Source organism: Neovison vison, chromosome 13 (assembly GCF_020171115.1).
Source record: "Neovison vison isolate M4711 chromosome 13, ASM_NN_V1, whole genome shotgun sequence".
NCBI classification, from domain to species: domain Eukaryota; kingdom Metazoa; phylum Chordata; class Mammalia; order Carnivora; family Mustelidae; genus Neogale; species Neogale vison.
This window is the reverse complement of record NC_058103.1, coordinates 37,795,617-37,820,094: the sequence shown is the minus strand read 5'-3', so window position 1 is coordinate 37,820,094 and position 24,478 is coordinate 37,795,617. Positions and strand designations below refer to the sequence as shown.

Below are 24,478 nucleotides of genomic sequence, written 5' to 3'. Positions count from 1 at the left end.
GGTTGTGGATGCTCAATACCCATTTACTAGAACAAAAACAGAAAATGAAAATGCTATTCTAATATAGATCCCATGTCACGACACAGCTAGTATGAGCATGCCTCCAGCAGTCATATCCTCTCCTAGACCTGCCCCCACCCTCACCCCCTGCTAGTAGGGAATTATAATGATTCGCTTATGTTCGTATCTACAGTAGAGATGCTGATCTGTACCTTGGTTTGGCTTTTTTCCTCTGTGTTAACAAAGGGAAGGTTCTATTTAGGGGGCCAGTGGGAGGGAAAGCTTGTTATTTCAAAATACTTCACCATAGACAGGCAATCATCTTTGATGAAATTCCTTAAGTGCAGTTGCCCAAATGCGTATTTCATTTTTGGCAATAAAAGAGTCCTAGCCTATGTCCAATGACCTATAAATCATAGCTAGGAGATTTCTTTATGCAAATTAAATTTGTGTCACACTCATCAATAAAAAAGAAAATGGCCATGAATATTATAGTTGCTGCAGCAGTGCAAAGTTAGGAGTTGCTCTACCTATTTGTAGGATATGTCAGTGTGGCTAATTATTTTTTTTTAAGATAGTATACTTGGAAAGAATTCACAAGGAAATAAGCCTTATGAACTGATCATTAAATGAGAAAGGGTTTTTAAATAGTCAGGAATATAAAATAAGCAACCATCTGGATTAACCTTACCAACCTAAAAAAAAAAAAAAGAAAATCCACATAATAAAGTAAGAGACACTCGTGTTATTTTTATGGCAGTTATTATAAACCCCAAGAACTAATTACATTAGAGCACAGTTTGTTTCTCTTCGACCCTGTTTTTCCTTTTACACTTAAATTATAAAGACCCAAGTCTTGAACCACGTACTCTAGAATCCGCTCCTTAAAAAGTAAACAAAATATAAAAAAAAGGGAGAGAAAATTACATCACTTTACTTGAATGAGAACTTATGAGTGCAAAATGAAACACATCTTGCACTTCTCAGCTAATAGAGCATGACATATCAACCCTACAGATACTAATAAGGGCAAGAAGATTCACACAACATACCCGTTTCCGCAGATTGCAAGTAAGAGTGAGATTCCTTGAGAAGGAGTTTGCAAAAGCTGTATAGAAGTCCAGGACTTTGAGCAAGGCTTCTCGCTTGATGATGTGGAGATCACAGTATGTCAGTGCTCGGACATTGGCACACGCGTGAGCAAGGGTGGTTTCCTTCCAGAAGATGTCTCCAAATACATCACCTTTCCCTGGAAAATAGTATAAGATATGGATTCAACTATCTACACTAGTTCTTATCCTAATCACTATTTTTACGCAGTTTCATATATGGTATTTATCAACTCGCATAATTTAGAACCTGAGTAGATAACCCCATTCAAATAGGTGTAACAGTGCATAACACTTTCATATAATATGTAAAGTAACATCACCCTGAATTCAGTTCTTGATGGAAATCCCGAGTGGTATGAATAAATAAAATCCAACAGAGAAGCCAAAAATCTCATTTTAACAAATAGTTTCATTATCTTCTGCCATCATAACTTTTCCCATTCTGACTAGAAGGAGCAAAGGTGACTTTTTAGTTTCATTCTTTCTTCTGCTCCTTCTGTAGAGATGACAGTAGATTGCACTATATAAGGATCTACTGTTCCAGCCTTTATAAATCTGGAACTGATTTGACATATATTAAACATACATTATTCAGCAACTAAGTCTTTTGCTCCAGGCAGACGAATACTCGCCATGACTTATTACCTGAGGATGCCTTCTCCTCTCTCCTGAGCCAAACTCTATGCAGGGCCTCAGGGCCCAGCCCAGAGGGGTGGGGGGATGTGCTCCCCATCAAAACTATAAAGCTTAAGTTGCTGAGCAGGGGAACACATGGAGACTCAGGTTTGTTATGCTATCAACAGTTCCATGAAGAGTGCTCTACTGCAGTAAGATGATTTTTTAAATTCTGCAAATTACCCAGAAATCATCTCTTCATTTTGGATCACCAGCCACTGGTGACCTGAACTCCACAGTTCACCACCCCAAATCCAGAGTACTTAGCTGCCCAGACAAGGTGGGGATAAGGAACACTCAGAGATGAAGTGCCAAAAGGACTTTCTGTGGAGGCAGTTGCATGAGAGCCCGTGGCTTCTGAAGTCTCCTCAACTGCATTCTCTGTTCCTCTGCAGGAAAGGGAAAGTTTGGGAGTGGAACAAACAAGGAGTCTACCCAGGCAGGAAAGATCTTCTGGAAGGCACTGTGCCAAAGACTTATGCTTTCAACACTCTAACCACAGAGGTGAGGAAGTATCTGCTCTCATCATGAAGACTGAAGCCAGAACTAACAAGAAAACAGGAAGAAGAAAGGCATCTTATAACACTTCAGGCCAGCTAGACAAGCAGAGAAAGAAGATAGCAGTAACCAGAGAAATGAGAGAAAGAGAGAGGCACAGAGATTAAGGTCGAGGGAATAACATTACAGGCTTCTGTCCACACAGACAGTTTGGAAATGCTTAGAGAACTATGCATCACTCTGGTATGGAAACAGAAAAATGCCTATTATTGAGTAAGTGGTTAAAACTATCATGTAAATCATATGCTCAGCATAAAATAACCCTAATGGATATATAATTCATCATGAGCAATCTTATTTGTTTCTGGACACTTCCGAATTTTCTTCTAGTTAGTGACACTGTTCAACAACTCAACTGTCTGATAGCCAGGCATTCCTCCAAGGAAGGTTAGAGACCTCCACTGGCATTCATTGACTTCAGAAATCTGTAAGTGACATTCTCTAAATTTTAAACAAGTAATTCCATTTCAAGTTTATCTTTGTATATGAGTATGGTCAAGTTTCATTATTCTATACATAGCTGAAAGATCTCAATTTGAGGCAGGAATCTATTAAAATCCTAGAGGAGAACACAGGCAGTAACCTCTTCAAAATCGGCCACAGAAACTTCTTTCAAGACATGTCTCCAAAGGCAAAGGAAACAAAAGCGAAAGTAAACTTTTGGGATTTCATCAAGATAAAAAGCTTCCACACAGCAAAGGAAACAGTCAATAAAACAAAAGGCAACCCACAGAATGGGAGAAGATATTCTCAAATGACACTACAGACAAAAGGCTGATATCCAAGATCTATAAAGAACTCCTCAAACTCAACACTCAAAAAGCAGATAACCATGTCAAAAAATGAGCAGAAGACATGAACAGACACTTCTCCAAAGAAGACACACAAATGGCTAACAGACATATGAAAAAATGTTCATCATTACCCATCAGGGAGATTCAAATCAAAACCACATTGAGATATCACCTTCCACCAGTTAGAATGGCCAAAATTAACAAGAGAGTAAACAACAAGTGTTGGAAACAATGTGGAGAAAGGGGAATCCTCTTACACTATTGGTGGGAATGCAAGTTGGTGCAGCCACTTTGGAAAACAGTGCAAAGACTCCACAAAAATTAAAAATAGAGCGTCCCTATGACCCTGCATTGCACTACTAAGTATTTACCCCAAGGATGCAGATGTAGTGAAAAGAAGGGCCATATGTACCCCAAAGTTCATAGCAGCAATGGCCATAATAGCCAAACTGTGGAAAGAGCCAAGATGCCCTTCAACAGATGAATGGATAAAGAAAATATGGTCCATATATACAATGGAGTATATTGCCTCCATCAGAAAGGATGAATACCCAACTTTTATATCAACATGGATGGGACTGGAGGAGATTATGCTGAGTGAAATAAGTGAAGCAGAGAGAGTCAATTATCATATGGTTTCACTTACTTGTGGAGCATAAGGAATAATATGGAGGACATAGGAGAAGGAAAGGAAAAGTGAATTGGGGTAAATTGGAGGGGCAGACAAAGCATGAGAGACTGTGGACTCAGAAACAAACAGGGTTTTGGCAGGGAGGAGGGTGGGAAGTTGGGTGAGCCTGGTGGTAGGTATTAAGGAGGTCATGTATTGCATGGAGCACTGGGTACAAAAACAATGAATCTTGGAACACTGAAAAAATAAAATTAAAAAAAAAGACTGTGGGTTAAAAAAAAAGTAATTCTAATTGTAAGCATTTATTCTAACTGCATTATAAGAAGTACCAATTTAATGATAAGCATATTCATTGAATGAGCACTGAGTAATGTATAAAAATATATACTCATTGTATTGGATATTTGAAACTAATATTATACTATATGTTAATTATATTTCAATTAAAAATAAATAAACTGAGAAATAGTTATAAAAATTATTACATTACACTGGGGTGCCTGGGTGGCTCAGTGGGTTAAAGCCTCTGCCTTTGGCTTGGGTCATGGTCCCAGGGTCCTGGAATTGAGCCCCACATTGGCCTCTCCAATCAGCGGGGAGCCTTCTTCCCTCTCTCTCTCTACCTGCCTCTCTGCCTACTTGTGATCTCTGTCTGTAAAATAAATAAATAAAAATCTATAAAAAAGTATATTACATTATAAAAATGTGTATATAGATCTACAGAATAATGGATAAATATTCATTGATTGATGAATGCATCATCGATAGATAAAAATACACCACATACAAATCAATTTCCCCTTGCCAATATATATAGACCATTTTAAAATATGGAGGCATTGAAATGTTTATTATATATTTTATTTTACCTAACTGCTAAAATTAAAATTCTAACCATACTTCTCTCCAAAAACTTAAATTACTTATCTTTTTAGTATCATGCATAAATAAAAAGCCTGTGATGTGACAAGAATAGCATGAAGCTAGAATATAAACTTATGAGGGCAGAGAATTTTCTCTGGTTCATCCATTCAGGTCAACATCCAATGCTGAGAATAGTTCAAGAGCTCATGGGGCACCTGGGTGGTACAGTCAATTAAGCATCCTATTTCTGGTTTTGGCTCAGGTTGTGATCTCAGGGTCATGAGATTGAGCCTCCTTGATGGCCTGCCCCCATGCTCCATGGGGCTTCTGCTTGCGATCCCCTCTCTTCTTCTCCCTTTGCCCCTACCCATTATGTACTCTCTCTCTCACTCTCTAAAATAAATAAAAAATCTTAAGAGTTCAACAAATATTTACTGAAAAAAAATGTGTGAATGAAAAAAGGGGAGAAGAGGAGAAAGACACAGAAGAACAAATTGGGAAATGTGGGATCCAAGTTACATGTGGGGCTCCACCTATAAGGGTGTGGCTTAGACCAAGTGATTAACTTACCCTGAATCCGCATCCGTTCTTTTAACCCTTAAGAGAACAAGATGAACAAAAACTAATCTCAAGGTTTCTGTGCACCATAACCCTAGAATAAGCCCACTAAAAGTCATTGAATTATATTTTCAGGGTAATATTTTTTCTATGCCGTATGTAAAAGAAAAAGACTAAAATCTAGGGCCTCAACTCCAAATCCCATTAAAAGACTAAAAAGCACCAGCAAAGTTAACTGAGTCAACCAATGTAAAACTTACCCCTTGATTCTCCCCTTAAGAAAAGTTTAGAGAAACCTAGAAAAAATGAAAAATGTGGATAATTCTGCTCCCACTGTCAGAATTCACATTACATAATAAGCAATACTAACTGTCTTCTGACATAGAATTTCCATTAGGGTACACAATATATCGATTGGATATTAATCTAATCAATGATTTTAAGGTGTGTTTGCTTTATCCAGTTGTTTTTATCATCTTCTAGTCGCTCAATTCACAATAAACTTTTATGGCTCTTCTGGAAGATGGGTCTTGTAAATCAGTTAATTAATTTCACAGCCACAGTAGAGCTGGCTAATGTCCTTCTTCAAGGACTATTATGCACATGACACCGAGGCTGTGGGATTATGAGTCGAGTCTCCCAGTAACTGCACCATTTCAGGGCTGGGAACTCGTGTTCATCTTCGTGGCTACAGAATATTTGATGCTAGTTTCTAGGTCAGCTCTCACTGGGTGCAAGTAGTCTCAGCTATAAACATTTTAGAGCCTGAGAAAACTAACCTCCCCCCAAAGCCCTAAAATTAGTAGAAAAACTCACACTCAACATGAAAGTTGTTGTTTGTCCTATTTATATTTTCTCAGTTCTTTGCATCAAGTCTTATGAAGTATTTCACTTCGAAACCACAGGAAACAGGATTGGAAAACAGGAGCAAATGTTTCAGATTCACAGACTGGGGAACCGGAAAATGTCAAGGCAAAACAGAGATGACGAGTTACAACACAAAGGAGCGATGTGGACCATGGTATGTTTAGGGACTATGATCCCCAAAGGGGCTGGTTTTACAACCAAAGCTTTTTAAAATTTTTGAGACACATTATTTGGTAAGTTAATGAAATGGACTAAAGTTAATGCATAAAAATCATCTCGGGTTATTCATCGATGAGGATAGCCAACGAATCCCTAAATAAACAGCATTCGAAACTTAGGTCGTTTCCTATGGGGTGCAGTGATGGGTCTTTCTGATGATTCTTTTACAGAATGGACCCAATCCTTGTATTCACTTGTATTTTATTAGTCAGCCCTTCGCTATGATTAATTATTGCATTAGGCTCATAAACTTTATTGTGAATACACATGCCTAAAAATATTCCTTTATAAATGAATAACACTATGAGTTTTAGAATTATATGATTTTTAATGGACTTTGACTATTACCAACAGCAAGTTTCATACAGTAATGTTTTAAAGGAAAAGAAAAGAAAGAACACAGTGATGAGTGTGAAAATTAAGAAATTATATAAGTGTGTTAGAACAGAACCTCTTAAAACCTTTAGAATCGATGCCTGCCAATCTTCAGTGATGTCCAACATCATTCAATTCAAAAAGTATAATGGTTTCACTTATTTGTGGAGCATAACAAATAACATGGAGGACAAGGGGAGTTATAAAGGAGAAGGGAGTTGGGGGAAATTGGAAGGGGAGGTGAACCATGAGACTACGGACTCTGAAAAACAATCTGAGGGGTTTGAAGGGGTGGGGGGTGGAAGGTTGGGGGAACCAGGTGGTGGGTATTAGAGAGGGCATGGATTGCATGGAGCACTGGTGTGGTGCAAAAACAATGAATACTGTTGTGCTGAAAAGAAATAAAAAACAATTATAATGGGTACAAACTGGAAGACACTTTCAGAGAAGCAAATAATTCTTACCTACTAAAAAAAAATCACTGATTAAGCTTATAAATTTTTGTTTACATAAAGAGTGAGCCAAATAGCTCTAAGCAGATTTAAAAATAGAGTATCATACCATCAATAAGGGATGAAGGCAGGGAAGGAGAGTGGGAACAAGACACTGATGTATCGGACGTGTAAGACAGTTGGGAAAATGCAGAAGGAAGCTTTCCATAAGTGGAGGTCATGACCTCAGGAAAAAGAAGCACAGTAGGACAGCAGGTCAAGCAGCCCTGTCCTGTCGAGAGACGTCAGCACTGCAGGGAAGGAGAGAGGATTCGGCAGAAAAACTGAGACAAGTCACAAGGTCAGAACTGATGGAAGGATTGGAGAAATAAAGTTCTTCTCTTCAAGGAAGAAACAGCAAAGATCTGTGGCCATTCTTGCAATCCCCGAGCACCCTTGAAAGTCTCATTTCCACTTTAATGCCTACCAATACGGTGGACTCTGAGCTCTTCCAGGACCCAGAGGAAAGACCTGTAAGCAGAATTTAAGATCCCCATCTTGTGTTCCGAAGGCTCCTGAGATAACTCTGAGCCCATTCTCCCTACTCCTAACCACCTGCCTGGTCGTTAACTCGTCCCTATGGTGACCGTATTTTTAGATACTTAATGGCCGATTAACCATCTTATACTCAGGTAATATTTGGTGAAGGGTTTCATAATATACAGTGGTATGAAAATGTTGTTAGAAAATCTTTTTTTTTTTTAAGAAAAGGAAATACATTAGGAACATTAATATAGGCCCTATATTTTCTGTCAGGATTAAACCAAGTAATTGTATAATTTCAAAATTCTATTTAAAAACAGTTATGACCTGGGGTGAATCACCGGATAAGGTAGAGGCTCAGCTTCTTCATCTGTAAGATGACCACGGCAAGTGCTCTCTTTACAGTTAATTAAATGATTTGACATAATAATGCACGAAAAATGATGAGTACTTGATGATTATTGGTACCTAAATACAATTCTCAAAGGGGCTGATGTACATTTTTAAAAATATACTTTTGATTAAAAAATATTAAAATAAAAATGTATGCATGGATTTTAAATTTTACTTAAGCCTTGTAAGGGGCTCAGTTACTAACTACAAATTTTCTTTTCTTTTTTTAAGCCCCTTTTAACTCTTAAATGTTTATTTTCTAATAAAATTAATTCTGATTTGCAGAACTACTTATTCCAGTTGATGGAGAAAGTGATACCATTTTCAGGAATCAAAGCAAAGTCCCCTTTCATAGATATAATTTCAAGTTTTCCTACAATGGCCAAAGACCATGGTATAAATTAGATTCTTTCCTGATACTGGGAGTGCCTGATGAAGAACAAGGAAGGAGTGTTTTATTAAAGAGTATTAAGTGATTTGCTATATTTAAAATTTGGCCCACCATATTCTCTTTGTTCCAAGTGCCTGATAAATAGTAGGAAATTGTTTTCTCAATCCATAACAGATCTATGCTAAAGCTAGAATCTTAGGGAAATGCACTTTACTATAAGCATTTAGAGGAAAACAAAACAGAGGGTAGTCAGTATTTCAAAATAGGACATAAAGAAAATGGCAACAGAACACAACATAGTTTTCATGGGTACCCTAAACAAACAATGACGAAAACAGCTTAATGGCAAAATAAAGTGCTAGCTAATCTGGATAATTGAACCTTGCTGAGAACCCATTTAAGGGGTCCTATCACAGATGACAGAGATACAAAATTAGCAAGCTGTTTCAAGCACTCACAGTGCAGACAGAGAGTGAAACAGGTAGAAGATAAAAGCAGAAATGGCTAAGAATGCTGTGTAGGCATGCAGCGGGAGCCCAGATTAGAGGTACCGAATCCAGACCAGGGCGATAAGGGAAAGAATGAAAGAACATGAGGAAGCAAGAGACAGGACAACTAGAAAGAAGAGAAAGATTTGTTGTGAACAAGGAAGCTTGCCAGTAGGAGAACTTGGAGGTACCAGGAATCTTCACGCAACTGAGAATGCTGTGAAAACACGGTAGGGCATGGGAATGGCACCAGTCAGGCAGGAAAGGAAATTAGACCAAAATAGCCTCATCCGTCACCCTAGAAGCTATGTTTTCTCCCCAAGTTGCTAAAAAGTCCATTAAAAAAAATATATATATATAATTTTTTTTATTTTAAAATATTAATCTCAATGAGAAGGCTAGCTAAATTATATTTTAGAAAGATTATTTTGGCGGCCACATAACAGAAAATCAGAGGTTGAAGCGGGTGAGAGATTGTGAGCTAACAGGTCTTCAATGGCAGCCGCAGCCCAGGAGCAGAATTTTATGAGCAGTTGTCACGGGAAGGGATATTAAGCACAGGATAAAGAAATTACTAGATGGAAGAATAAACAAGACTTAGCTTTGAAGAAGGATGGGGAGAGAATTTGGAGTTGAGGCTAAATTACCAGATTGTAAAGATTTATATTTTATCCCAAAGTCTACAGACTGAACAACACTAAAGTATATAATTTGAACCATGTAAAAATGACGTATGTAATCACTTCTTCAAAAATTTAAAATAAGACAAGCATGAAATTTTTTAAAAGCAGATAACTAGTTTGACCTTTATGGAGTCGTCTGAATTAACTGTGTTCATCAGCATATGTGCAGCAAACCTACCTGGTTCATAATTCAACATCTCAAAACACAGAAATGTGGATGCAAAAGAAAATAATTGTCTGCAGCTTGGGAAAAGCCCTTTTAAGGATTAAAGTGAGAAACACTTGACTTCTAATAGCAAGTATACAGGAAGAAATCTTAACTGTAGCACAGAAGTCACATTTTCACAGATTCTCAAAATAGCAAAATATTCATTCACGTCTCAGATTTTTTTTCTTTTTGGAATAAAAATAAGCAGAATTTGAATTTTGAGCATCATAATTTATAAGTTTTCTTTTATAATGCAAAAATGTCTATAAATAACTGATTCTAATTAAAATGAAATCTTAACTCAGGTACAGGAAATTATTTTTTTAGAATATCATTATTTAACTCTGTCTGTCCCTGCCTCATTTACATTCTCTTCTTTAGCCCCATAACAATATTTAACCTCTCCTTCCAAACTCTATGTAAACGAGCCTAGTTCTCTTGGGAATTTGAGTTTATAATTATAAGACTTAGATACAGAGCACCTGGGTGGGTCAGTCATTAAGCCTATGACTTTGGCTCTGGTCATGATCCCAGGGTCCTGGGATTGAGTCCCACATCAGGCTCCCTGCCCAGTGGGGAACCCGCTTCTCCCTCTCCCTATGCGCCTCCTCCAGCTTGTACTCTCCCTGTCACACACTGTCTCTCAAATAATAAAATCTTTAAAAATAAATAAACGAATAAATAAATAAATAAGACTTAGATACAGACTGTTTTTAGATTAATACCTCCAACTCGATGATCCTAATATCAGTAGACACAGAAAAGACAAAAGGTGAGTGCAGCAAAACAAGTATCTTGGGGGCCAGGTGTATGGTTCACAGGGAAATGTCACTTTTACAGCCCTTAACGGTACAAGATCCCTCACGGTGACACTTAAAAGTAACCTGGCTATTTTAGCCACACCAAGAAAACTGTTCACATGAAGTAATTACAGGGTAAGAACTTAAAAGCAAGAAGTTATGAAAAGGATATAAAATATTATGTATGCATCATGAACTTAATTTGGAATTCTTTGTGTTTCATAAAAAGTGGGAAGGTCGAAAAGAAAAAGGTGGAGGTGTAGGAACTGAAAGAACTTCAACTTGGAAAAAGACATGAACTGCAATTATGTTCACCTGCCCTATTTAGAAAAACATCTTGAAGCCATCCTTCAGTGTTAAAAACAGAAGGTATTTGTTGACTACATTTTTTTTTATCTTTCCATTAATTAGTTACGGTTCAGAACTTATTCATTAAACACTTAGCATTTTTGACACGCTAAAGAATTATGTGCCTACCTAGAGACTGTTTAGAGGCAAAGATCCAAAAGAATGAAACTGCAGCTGTTCTTTGCATTTGGCAATTTTAATTAAAATGACCTCCCTGGGGCGCCTGGGTGGCTCAGTGGGTTAAAGCCTCTGCCTTGGGCTCAGGTCATGGTCTCAGCGTCCTGGGATAGAGCCCCACATTGGGCTCTCTGCTCAGCAGGGAGCCTGCATCCCCCTGTCTCTCTGCCTGCCTCTCTGCCTACTTGTGATCTCTCTCTCTGTCAAATAAATAAATAAAACCTTTTAAAAAAATAAAATAAGATGACCTCTCTTCTCTACGTTTCAACTTGCAAATGAATCAGTGTAAAAGACAGCAAGGCCCACTTGTTTCTCCTATGAGGACAACTGGGATTGTTGGGTCCGTAATCAAAGGAACAAGACTGATACAAAGTGAAGGTCAAGCAAAGCTTTATTTCGCGCCAAGCATCGAGAATCAAACTGACCGGTCAGGGCCATCTCTTATAAAGAGGCAACCCTGACCGGTCAGTTTGATTCAAAGAGGCGACCCCAACCAGTCGGCTTGATTCTCGATACTTGGCGCAAAATAAAGCTTTGCTTGACCTTCGCTTTTTATCAGTCCCCTTCCTTTGATTACAGACCTAACAGGATAAAGTCTCATTTTTCTGACATATGCTCAGATGTGAGAGACGTTCTTTCTTTCTGACTCTTAGAAGGCAAAGAATCATTAGACCTGATGAAAAAGGACACAGCTCAATGCTGAAAGCCACAGTTCACTATGAGGATATACAGTTAGGAATATCCATGCACCAAGTTACACAGCGGCATCCACCAAACAACACAAACTACAGCCAACGCAAGGAGACACAGAGAAAACACATTAGCAGTGAGACACGTGGACACCCACCCATGTACCAGGTTTTCTCGCAAGTCGAAGATTTGTGGCAACACTGCATTGAGCAAATCTATCAGCGTCACTTTTCCAACAGCATTTGCTCACTGTATCTCTATCACACTTGAGGAACTTCCACGATACTTGATACTTTTCAGTATTAGTAGATGTTACAGTGACTGGTGATCAGTGATTATGAGCCGCTGACAGCACAGATGATGGTTAGCAATTTTTAGCAATAAAATATTTTTAAATACAGGTATATCCTTTTTTTTAGACAGAATGCTATTGCACACTTAAACTTACAGTATAGAGTAAACACGACTTTCATATGCACTGGGAAATCACAAAATTCATTTGACTCCCTTTTTTTGATACCTGCTTTTTTGTGGTGGTCTGAAACCAAACCTATAAATACCTCCCAAAGTTTATGCAGGTGGAAGACCCAGTCAACGTACTCAATAAAGCAGAAAACCTAAAGATATATATCAAACTCCACACCCTGATAATTTTTGCAACTTTTCATTAAGCTCGTAATTATTTCAAAATTCAACTACCAAAAAAAATGAGAAGAGGAAGAAGAAAAACAGGAGGAGCAGGAAAGGAATAGACAGGCCCCAAATATCAGGAGTGACACTATTGGATTTCCCTTTTCCTCTCCCTTTCTTAAAACATTATTAAGGCATCTTGAGTGTTAACCCTCCCGCCGTTCTCATAATCGTCAAAGAAAGTAGTTTAACTTAGAGAAGCCTGAAACCACACATCCTCAATGGAAACCACAAGACTAAATCACAAAATGGACATGACAAGACTAAGAAGTCACAAAACGGAGCTGGAGAGAGGATCTACAAGTCAAAAGGCTGGCTGGTAGGGAAAGGCCTTTCTGGTAGGTTCCAGGCTGGGCTTCAGCTGCGCCCAGGGTGGACGGGCACATGGTGTGAACACAAGGGCAGCCCGTCCACAGCTCCACACCCTCTCTCCTGCAGAAGCTCATCCGGAGTCCACACGCCCAGTGCACAGTGTCCTCACACTGCCTCTCCAAGAAACCCAGGTTGACAGAATGCTCTACACAGCGGGACAGAGTTCTCAAAGCTCGTCTCCGCATCTGTCATGTCATCACTGACCCACACCACAGAATCCTATAAGACAGTGTCTTTGCTGGGCTCCACGGCACCCAGGCAGCCTGCCAGCCCCCAACAGCTTTGGCCACCGCTGTGCCTCCCTGCCACACACACACATTTCCACCCTCAGAGATCACTTCCGGGTCAAAAAAAAATTTTTTTTTTTTTTTTAAATCATCTGACTGCCTTTTAGCTGAATTAATCTATGGTCAAGGCCCATGGAAAAAAGGAAAGAAAACTTTCCAGGGAAGAGAGAGGCGTATGTATAATTTGACTCATTAAACCAAGAAATGAAAAGTCTCTGAATCCCAGGATTTTTTTGAAGAAGATAAACAAAAAGCACACAAAGAAATAAAATGTGACAGATGTATGATGAGGCTGGTCTGATACCCAGGAGCCCTGTGTTCATTTTTACTATGTCGTTGTGCAAAACCAGCTACCATTTTATTTTAAAAGGGAAAGAAAATGCATTTTGTCTGTCTCACTGAGTAATAAATGATTCTAGCTTGACAGACCCAAGCCAGAGGCACTGCACCCGGGGCTTTTTCCAGCCTTCTTTCTAGAAAATAAGTTACCAAGGTGAGGCTGTGATGAAGAAAATGGGGCAAAGCAAATGACAATGAGTACACAGCTGAGGTCATTCATCACGAGGCAGAACTAGCTTCACCGTGTACCCGGAACCTTCCGCCCACCACTGACACCAACGTGCAGGAAAAGAAAATACACCTGTTTCGGGTATGTGTTCTATCCTCTTCTTAAAGCAAACAAGAATGGTTGTAGTATGTTTATGCTTTGTTTTACCACAAAGGACTGTTCTGGCAAAACGTACACTTTTTATGAAGGATTATCTATAACTCCTTTATACTCCAGGAAACAAAGAAGAATAAACACCAAGTGGAATTAAACACACACCCAGGGGTGCCTGGGTGGCTCAGTGGGTTAAAGCCTCTGCTTTCGGCTCAGGTCATGATCCCGGCGTCCTGGCATTGAGCCCCTGCATTGGGCTCTCTACTCGGCAGTTAGCCTGTTTCCCCCTCTCTCTCTGCCTGCTTCTCTGCCTACTTGCGATCTCTGCCTGACTTGTGATCTCTGTCTGTGAATAAATAAATAAAATCTTTTAAAAAATAAAAATAAACACATACCCAGTGCTGATGCTCAGGTACTGTATGAATTTCTCTTGCAAAAATCACAAATAAAAATCATTCCTAAAAGAGCTTTCCCCTTAACTGTACTATTATTTCTAAATAGTTAAGAAGAGGTTTATAAAACAATTGTATTCGGTCCCTTGCAATCCTGAACCGCTTTCTATAATTCTTACGAATTTTACTGAACCTATTTTCCCACAAAGGGTCCCTGCTTCTCAATTCCCAAGTCTGTTGTTTTTTTCAGGCAATTGTGCTTTTTGAAATCAGTTATTCATTTCTGTGCTGCATTTTGCTTTTGCAGCTTCTCAGACACATAAGTCAATCTTTGACTCACAAAAATAAGTGGCATTCAAGATATGGTAAGTTGACCTCAGTAGCTAAAAAATCCAGTAGTTTAAAAACTGAGCTCATTTTTCATGAGACACGAGCCATGAAAAATATGATGAAAATGGAGTTGACATCCTGCAATTCTAACTTCTTTTACTTGAGAGAAAAACAAGGGTTGATTCTCTTCTGACCTCATTGCTTCCTTTTAGATCTATGTGGACTTCATGAACTTGCTACAGAGATTTGGGCAGAAATGATCTAAAATGCCATTTCATATAGTTTCACCAATATATATATTACCTTGTCCCAAACATGTAATTTCTTAAAAATTTTGTTATTTACATATACTATCACTGCCTTTTTTTGTTAGTATAACCATCTACTGGGCCTCTGAATTTTAGAATGAACTTTATTATTAGCCAAATAATTTTCTTGGCTCATGAATGGACAGAACCAGCTTTATAAACCTAAATTTACTTGTATTATGATTCCTCCAATATAATGGGTCAAATTCACTTACCTCAACACTTCTAGCTCATCACTTAGGTCCACTGTGATGAATGAGGCAGAAATATTTAGAATAAGATGATCTGTACTCAAGTCCTAACTCATTTACTAACCAGCTGGGCAAGCCACTTAACTTTTCTGGTCCTCATTTTGTTCATCTCTAAAGGAAAGTGTTGAGTTAGGTTCTATGGCCCCTCTGAGACTAACATTGTAGGTTGCTAACTTGAAAATAGTTCCACAAGCCATCTTCTTCACACTTATCAACTCCAGGAGGTACAGTCACCTTAGGCTATGATCAGCTCTAATCTAAAAAGTATTGTCTTACCACTGCCAAAGAAAGTTTAATCAAACCCTTGTACAGCTCATTAAGCTGTGACCAGTACTAATGATCTTTGCTGAAAGAGCATTACTAGTTTTCACTAAGATTCATCATCTCATTAGTGACCCAATTTCCAAAGTCACCAAGCAGAGGAAATTTCTCTTAAGAAACCTGAGAAGCAAAATCTCTAAAACTGTTACACATTTGCTACTACATTAGGAAAGTTCACAGTACCTAAAATAGCCACCACCTCATCATCCTGGATGACTTCCAAGGATCCTGACACCACAAAGCAGAGGGCATCCACGCTTTCTCCAGCATGGTAAATGAGGTCCCCAGGAGCACAGTGAATAGTTTGGAACTCTACCGCCAAGGCGCGCAGACACCCATCGCTGGCCAATCGAAAAGCAGGATGTTCATTAAAAACCTTCCGGTTTAGATGAACACAGATATCAGCTCTCATGTCCTTGGGACAGATGGAGAGAACCTGAAGAAAGTGAGAAATGAATAAGTGAGAAGAAAAGAGAAAAGGGCTATTTCAGGAAAAAAAAAAAAGTCACCCAATAAATATTTACTGACCATGACAAAGTCTGCAATACATGGTACTAGACACTGGGAATGCAAAGTTAAAATACACACTTCTCCTCTCAAGGACCTAATAACCCGTTCAGATGAGTTGATGAGTATAGGGACTAGTACACTACAGCACCACAAGTAAAGTTTGGAGAGGGGTATGGATCTCCCCTTAGAAAGTACAGAGTCTTAAGGTGGTCCAGAAGGGTCTCAGAAAAAGATCTTAATATAATTTCCTCCAAGAGCTAACTAAACTAGGGCATTAACATTCATTTCAGTCTACTCTCTGTTTTAGAGTTGAAACAAAATTCAGGATAACGGACTTTACTCCATTTTGGAGGTGGATTCATATGAATCAATTACAAGACAACAAAGTCAACGAAAGTGCCCTTGCAACTTGATGTGCTGGCATGGGCTGAGAGAACTCCACCCTCGATGTGTGTCTTCTGTCGCTCTGAAAGATTTTCATTTCACAAAAAAATTTATTTCCAGGGAGTGAAAAGGGTATTCACCAGTCTTCTGGAGGGCTTCGACAATTGGCAATACCCAAGTGGCACTGCCAAAAGGTGGGACCACTACCGCCTGGCAGCCCCCCTTCACCCTGGTCTTTGACTCCTAAAGACTGCTGAGGGAAACAGGAGAACTCAAGCTCTAGGCACCCTTCAGAAGAGAGCACAAATGGCAGAAACATGCTTAGACAGCTCTCCATCTAAGGTTTAGGGAGCTCTTACTGCCTGTAGCTTTCAGACAGGGCAATTAAGGACCCAGATTAAAATGGACACTACCGACCATATTTAATCAGAGCATCAACAAGCAAGATATGATTACAGAATTGGTGCTACCCACTTTAAAGATACATACACATACTCGCTTAGAATCCTCACCCAACCCCCTTGGTAAACTATTCCTTTTCAGAAATGTTTCTCTGCAAGGTTTTCAACCTCTCAAACTGAACTGATCTTTCTCAATTAAGTTATACTGAATAAAGTTTTAACATGAAATAGTTTTCCCTCCTGTACTACATGCATTTGAACCTTTAAAAATTACCCAAGTCTTGAAATATCCTGAGTATTCTTTTTGTTTGGGGCTCTCTATCGATGAAAAGTTGGTCCCTTCCCTGTGTAGAAGATGAATCCATCATAAATGTGAAGACCATTAATTAAAGCATACTTTCCATATCCCTTCCCTTAATCTTTCCTAATACTGTCCCTATTATTTTGTATCACTTAAGCTACTCTGTAGGTTTTTTATACTCTTTGAATTCCCATAGGCATTGGGGATCAACTCACCTATCCTGAAAAATCTCATCTTTGAGGAAAAGAATGCCTAACAGAGGTTTAGAAGCAGTTTGCACTTTCCTTCCATGTCAGTTTTTTCCATAATAATGCAATGTTCTATTATATTAATCTATAATGACTTCTGACATTAATCGTTCCATGGGTCCTTATTGAGCTTTTATGATGAGGCACACCCCTGCATTAAACCTGTGGAACTAGGGGCGCCTGGGTGGCTCAGTGGGTTAAGCCACTGCCTTCGGCTCAGGTCATAATCTCAGGGTCCTGGGATGGAGTCCCGCATCGGGCTCTCTGCTCAGCGGGGAGCCTGCTTCCCTCTCTCTCTCTGCCTGCCTCTCCATCTACTTGTGATTTCTGTCAAATAAATACATAAAATCTTAAAAAAAAAAAAAACCTGTGGAACTAGAAGGGTAAATAAGACACTATGTTTGCAATGTGGGAGCTAACCATAGAGTAGGGGGAGGTAGGCATGTGCAGAAACAATGAAAATACAATGAGAAATGTACTAGGGCAGGGCATGGCCTGGGTGAGAAGGGAGCCCATGATGGCTAGGAGGCATAACTTATGGTGTCAAGTTGTGTAAAAGATTGTCGGCTCAGGAAGACTTGTGTCTGGGCCTGAATCTATCACTTGCCACTCTGTAGCCTAAATTATTTCATTTCTTTAAACCTTGTCTGTGAAGTGGGATAGTCCTTATTTCATAGGTCCATTGAAGGAATTAAATAAAAGGGTTTGAGTTTAGCCCAGTTTAGCCTTGCACATGGGAAGGACTAAGGAAACAATGGCTTTATTATCCCTGTTGAACATGAGCATTCTTACAAAGTTTATTGTCGCATTATCTCTGCAAAAGCAATTTGCTTTTCTTTGATTTTCCACCCCGGTCTGAATTCTGTATCTTGGCTGTTTGATGAGATTCCAGGCAAAATTAAGAAAATATTTCAGCACTGAACCTGAAGATATTTCAAGCACTAGCTCATGTTAATATTTTCCTCAAGCTGAAAATGAAATTAGTGCTTGAAAAGCCAAAAAATAAAAATAATTGCAAAATACATACACACATGCATACACATTACACTGAATAGCTTAATGGGAAATAGATCATTCTGTTTCTATTTCATTTACCTTACAGGATTTTTAATTTTTTAGATTCACTGTGGTAACAGTCATTTTATGTCCTTTTAATTATTTCTTTCAGGATTCATGCAGCAAATGAAATCTTCTAATGCTAGTAATATTCTCTGTTCAGTGGCATATTGAAAGAGGATTTTTATTACATTTTAAGTGCATTTTTCCCTTTTTGTTTCACTCCACTTATGACACTGACTCATTTATTATTTTTATTGATGCTATATACTAAAGTCCAGAAGTCATAAAGTGACAAGTTAAAACTAAGTTTAAATAGACCCAAGTCACACACAGTGGCAAGCTCTTTCCCTACCCCTGGAGAGAGCATGTGCCTTATATGCTGTGTCTGTCATCGACATATGAGTCTAGTGGTGTTGTTGTTGTTTTTTAATGTAAGCACTACTAAGTGTCTTAGGCAAGGCAAAATTTAGTTTTATGTGATAAAATTACCGTTCAAGACGATTCTAACCCCTGCTCCTTTAGACTCAATTTCAATGAACTCTGCCTCGGGTGTTCTATGCAATCTCTTGTGGGTAGGTTCCCTAATGGGTATCTTGTAGTTATAAATGAATGAAATTACATTTCCGTAGAAAATATCCATACTGAAAGTGATTATTTATCCCCTCTTCTTATCAGGATGGTTATCAATTAGATTCTTAATTAAGATAATGAATAAGATTTCTCTTTGGAAGAGCTAGAGCTCTAGAGAAGGAATCACTTTGAGAATTCCGCAGCCAACCTTGAAAAAAGAAAAGAAAGCCATGATCTGAGAAATAAATTTTGTTAAACTTATTTATTTATTATGCCAAGGGCACACCCAGTCACTCATTGAACTCATTGAAATTTTGTTAAACTTATTTATTTATTATGCCAAGGGCACACCCAGTCACTCATTGAACTCATTGAAATTTTTTTAAACTTATTTATTTATTATGCCAAGGGCACACCCAGTCACTCATTGAACTCAGAGCTAGTGATAGCTGGTCATCTATTAGTTACATGCTGGCTAGTATTCAAGCCCTCCAGATCCAAGAGCAAAAACTCTCATAGTCCTTGCCCCCCTGGAGCTTCCAGTCAGGAATAGCTTGAAAAATCATTGTTCTTAGTTCAGTGCCCCATTTTACAGATAAGGCAGATGTACTGGATAAAGGTTTACGTGATTTGCCCCAGGCTTCTCAATATGTTACTAGCAAAACCCAAAACTCTTTGAGTTCCAGTTGTTAAGCCATGTTCCTCAATGAAGCTTAACCAAGAATAAAATGCAACATTTGGCACTCTTTTATATTTTCTGGTTCTTTGCAGATACAGAAATATAAATGCTAATTTCTGAAAATGATTTAAGGTCCTATTAATCAAAATATAGTTTAATTATTAGCAAATCACTGACGGGACCACCACCACTACTACCACCATAGAACAGCCTAGATTTCTCTGCAGATATGTTTCCATTTCTAAACACTTTAATTTCAGCTTCAAATAAATGTGTGGCATATTTTAGTGTGTTGGTAAAGACATAAGGATGCATTGACAAATTATTTATTTATCCCATTACTGTTTGCTTAAAGGAAGTTATCATACTTGAAATATAAGCTTTAGTGTGTACAGGGAAAGCACCTGAGCTAAATATTCTCAGGGAGTGAACATACTTGATAAATGGCAGTTTCCCCATCACTTTCACCCATTATAATATTACGTATGTTGCTAAAGCTTAGAAAAGTAAGCCTAAATACTTCAATCAGAAACCAAAGAGTTAAATCAAGATTCCCTAAGGAAATGGCTAACTCGACAAAGCCCACAGAAAGCTTTACCCTCTGTTATTAACTCTTTGAATACACTAAAAAATGCATTTTAATAACCACTATATAAAATGTAGGAAATCATAAACCTATAAAGAAGAACATGAGCTTTCTTCATTGTTTACACATATTTATATATGTATAAACCATTTTCATAAAACTTGAATCTCTAAACCTTTATTTCTTTCCATGTTTACCCAATATCACATTACAATCATTTCCCATGCCATGAAATACTGATTTAAAAACAATGTGAATCATTCGTAATACTCCATCATACAATCAGAACACTTAACCACTGCATTTAACTGGATATCTGGATTTGTAGTTTTCCCTTTCATAAATCAAGGTATAACAAATACTCTCTCCATCAGATTGTCTGAGGACAGATTATTTTAGGAGAAAAATTAGTGTGTAAAATATAAAAACGTTTTCAAGGATCTTGCCAAATTGTTTTCCCAGAAAGTATATCAAATTACTCTCTAACCCAGTAGTGTAGGAGAATCACCCTCCCCTTAAATTCTTCATTTGCATTTGAAAAAGAAAAACCAATTTCACCTGAGACAAAAATAGAATTGTACATAGCTTGTATGGAATTGTCTATGGAACTGTAATGAGACAGAAGGCTGAGAGCTTTAATCGTAGTGAAGGCAGTCTCTTATCACTCACTACGCCCTAGTTCAGGGACAACAGAATGATCACTTTTAATCACTCTATATCAAATTTCTAATCTGAAAATGAGGATAATGGTGATTATTCTATTTTAAGTGTCTGAAAGCAGTGAACAAAACAAGGCTCACTTTTGATGTCTCTCACTACTAACATAAATTATTTTGTTGAATATCTACGAAATCTTATGCCAGGAATAATATAGTGTCAGCTATTTTTAATAGTAATTGAAAAGGACAGATGACCCCTGTGTTCTCTTTCTTAGGATAAAGGAATAAATGAATTAATGACATTTTGATAGGCAATGAAGTTACCACTGACAGTCTTCAAAATCCCTGCTTCCTTTGATGCAATTAAGTTATGCATTCCTAATTAATCTCCCCTCACTGATCCAACTGAATTGGTATTAAATTGGTGAAAATCAGTGGAGAGAGAAAGGCAAGTGACATTTGAACATAAAACATTTTTACAATCCTTCTTGGGAATGAGGGGCTCAAAGTCTGCCAACAAATGAAGTAAAGTTCTCTACAGGAATTCAATTCTCATTCATTTTATGGGAAGAAAAGAAAGTTCACCTTATTTTCTTTCTTTTTTTTTTTTTTTTTTTTTTTTTAGGTATAACCAGGCAGCCATGCAGACCAAGGGAGAGCAGCTGTCTGGAGGTTAGTCTGCCAATTTCTGGGGTTTCCAAACCCCCAAGGAATTAACTCAAAGACAATGTAATGAAATAAAACCAAAGCAGATTAACTTCCATTATTTAAGTAAAAGGTCATATCTACAGAAGACTGCTATAACCAGTAAAAGATTATAGGTTAAAATTCATAGGTTTCACTTTAGACATAAATTTTCTGCAAATAGACTACAAATACAAAAGTGAGACTTAAGATTTTTGTTTAAAAAATGTAGTGAACCAATTTTACCAAATTTTTCATGGTTTTGGTTCTGCAGTTAAGTGAGTAATAAAAAGGAAAAAACAGCAATTGTTCCCAATTTTTAGCTAAAGGTGCTGATGTTCTGGGCCACTAATTTCCCAAAGTTAGGGATCTGATGAAACTTAGAGTTTCAATTGTTGTCCATTCTTGATCTTATATCTGTACTTTTTTATGTGTGTATATTTGACTAAATAAGAGTGTTTTTACAGAGGACCCGAATAGACAGTTTTCCAAAGAAGACATACAGATGGCCAACAGACCCACAGAAAAATGCTCAACATCACTAATTATCAGAGAAATATAAATAAAAACCCCAATAAGGTATCACCTCACAACTGTTAGAATGGCTAATATGAAGAAGACAAAGAACAACAAGTATTGGCAAAGATGTGGAGAAAAAGGAACCCTTGTATGCTGTTGGTGTAAATGTAAGTTGGTAGAACCACTGTGGAAAACAGTATGGAGGTTCCTCAAAAAATTAAAAATAGAAATACTGTATGATCCAATAATTCTACTATTGGGTATTATCCAGGGAAAGGGAAAACACTAATTCAAAAAGATATATGCACCCCTATGTTTATTGCAGCATTGTTTACAATAGCTAAGACATGGAAACAATCTAAGTGCCGATCAATAGAGGAATGGATAAGGAAAACGTGGAATACACACACACACACACACACAGTGGAATACGACAGAGCCATAAAAAAGGATGAGATTGTGTTATTTGCGACAACATGGATGGATTTAGAGGGTATTATGATAAGTGAAATAAGTCAGACTGAGAAAGACAAATTTCATATGACCCCACTCAAAAATGGAATCTATAAAAACAAAAAAAAAAGCAGAATCAGAACTATAAATAGGGGCGCCTGGGTGGCTCAGTGGGTTAAAGCGTCTGCCTTCTGCTCAGGTCATGATCTCAGGTTCCTGGGATTGAGAGCCCCATATAGGGATCTCTGCTCAGCAGGGAGCCTGCTTCCCACCCCCCCACCCCCGCCCCGCTTGCCTCTCTGCCTACTTATAATCTCTGTCTGTCAAATGAATAAATATAATCTTAAAAAAAAAAAGAACTATAAATAGAGAACAGATAGTTGCCAGGGGGAAGGGAGATGGGGTGTTGGGCAAAATGGGTAAAGAGGCTGGGGGAGATACAGGCTTCTAGTTATGGAATGAGTAAATCACAGGAATAAAAAGCAGAGCATAAGGAATATAGTCAACAATACCGTAATAGCAGTGTAATGGGACAGATGGCAGCTACACTTGTGGGGAACACAGCATAATGTATAAACTTCTCAAATTGCTAAATTGTACACCTGAAACAGAACATTGTGTGTCAACTAACCTCAATTTTTTTAAAAAGTAAAAACGAGAGTACTTTTCCACATGTGAAAACATTTTCTAAGATTAGAAATATATTTTAAAATGTATTTGACTGAATTATCCAAAAGAGTAGTAACAATTTTGGAAAAATCTGGCAATGATCATTTTAAAGTTGCCTATGACGAATGACATTCCACCTTCTTTAAAAGAGTGCACTTCTCACATACGCCCAGGTACTTCCGTTACCTGATTACATTGACAAAGGCTGAACATATATCCCCGAAGACCCAACACTTCCACTTCTAGGTTTATGCCTATAGAAATGTACCAAACCACATAAACAAGAGCATTTGTAGGAGCTCTGCTTATAACAGCTCCAAGCTGAGAATTACACAAAGATCAAAAAACATTAGAATAGATAAATACATTGTGGTATGTTCATACAATGGACTGATACCAGCAACAAGAATGAAAAAGAAAGAACTACACATAACATAGATAAATTTCAACAATATAATGTTGGTTGAAAAAGAACCTGACACATAAGCTTCTGTCCCAACCTTCCAGTAGAGAGAGCAAACAAAAATTCCTAAAGATGTTCGTTATCATTCTTTCAAATTATGTATGCAATTTAACATATCTACATGTGTGCATGTGTGTGTAGACAACCACTGTAGAAAGTAAAGGTAGTCAAAATAAGTCAGAATAGTAAATGAAGCAAAAGATAGGTGAGTCGTTCTTTCATATTGCATTTAATTCTAAAAGGAATTTGAGATTTATTTGATTGTATAATATATATATATATGTGCCAATACACATAGATACCTATATGTGTGTATACAGATAGATTAAATCAAGAATATATATAATTTTATATATATTAAAATATATAAAATAATAGCTAGAAAATTATGATGTCTTGAAAAGATTGGGAAATTATTAAGTGGAAGGAAAACTGAAATAAAACAAAATATCAATGTTCACACAACGGGGATCACACTGAAACATTTTTTCACATTCTAACACTCATATATAGATTATGGATGTGGTATATATGTATATACACGTATCAGTGGGTTTATGTATAAAGATAACTCTGAATTATAAAGTTAGAAACTTTTCAGTGAACACTAAGCTCTTCCACTCACTCTCCCAATATGCTGACATTTACCAGACTAGACCTTGATCAATATGTTCTTATTGAGTAAAGTCTGTTATGTTATTTCATATAGTTGAAATAGGATAGCAATATCAGACTGAGCTTTCTGGTAAATTAAACCCTTCACGATAAGTAAAGTGCCTCAGGAATTTAGCTCTCTGGGACCACTAGAATAGACAAAAGGGCATAGCTATTTGGATATTTATATACTCAAGTATGCTTTCTAGAGTTTTTTTTTTT

At 37.7% G+C, this 24,478-nt stretch overlaps 1 protein-coding gene across 1 annotated transcript in view; it reads right to left on the bottom strand.

The window, feature by feature from the left end:
- The window catches only part of KCNH5 (potassium voltage-gated channel subfamily H member 5), a 290,625-nt gene that overhangs the window by 58,458 nt on the left and 207,689 nt on the right, over positions 1-24,478 (bottom strand). The window contains exons 9-10 of the mRNA XM_044232335.1: positions 15,601-15,853; positions 1,053-1,249 (exon numbers count right to left, since the gene is read on the bottom strand). Coding sequence (XP_044088270.1) covers positions 1,053-1,249; positions 15,601-15,853 — 450 coding nt within the window. The remainder of the gene's footprint in view (positions 1-1,052; positions 1,250-15,600; positions 15,854-24,478) is intronic.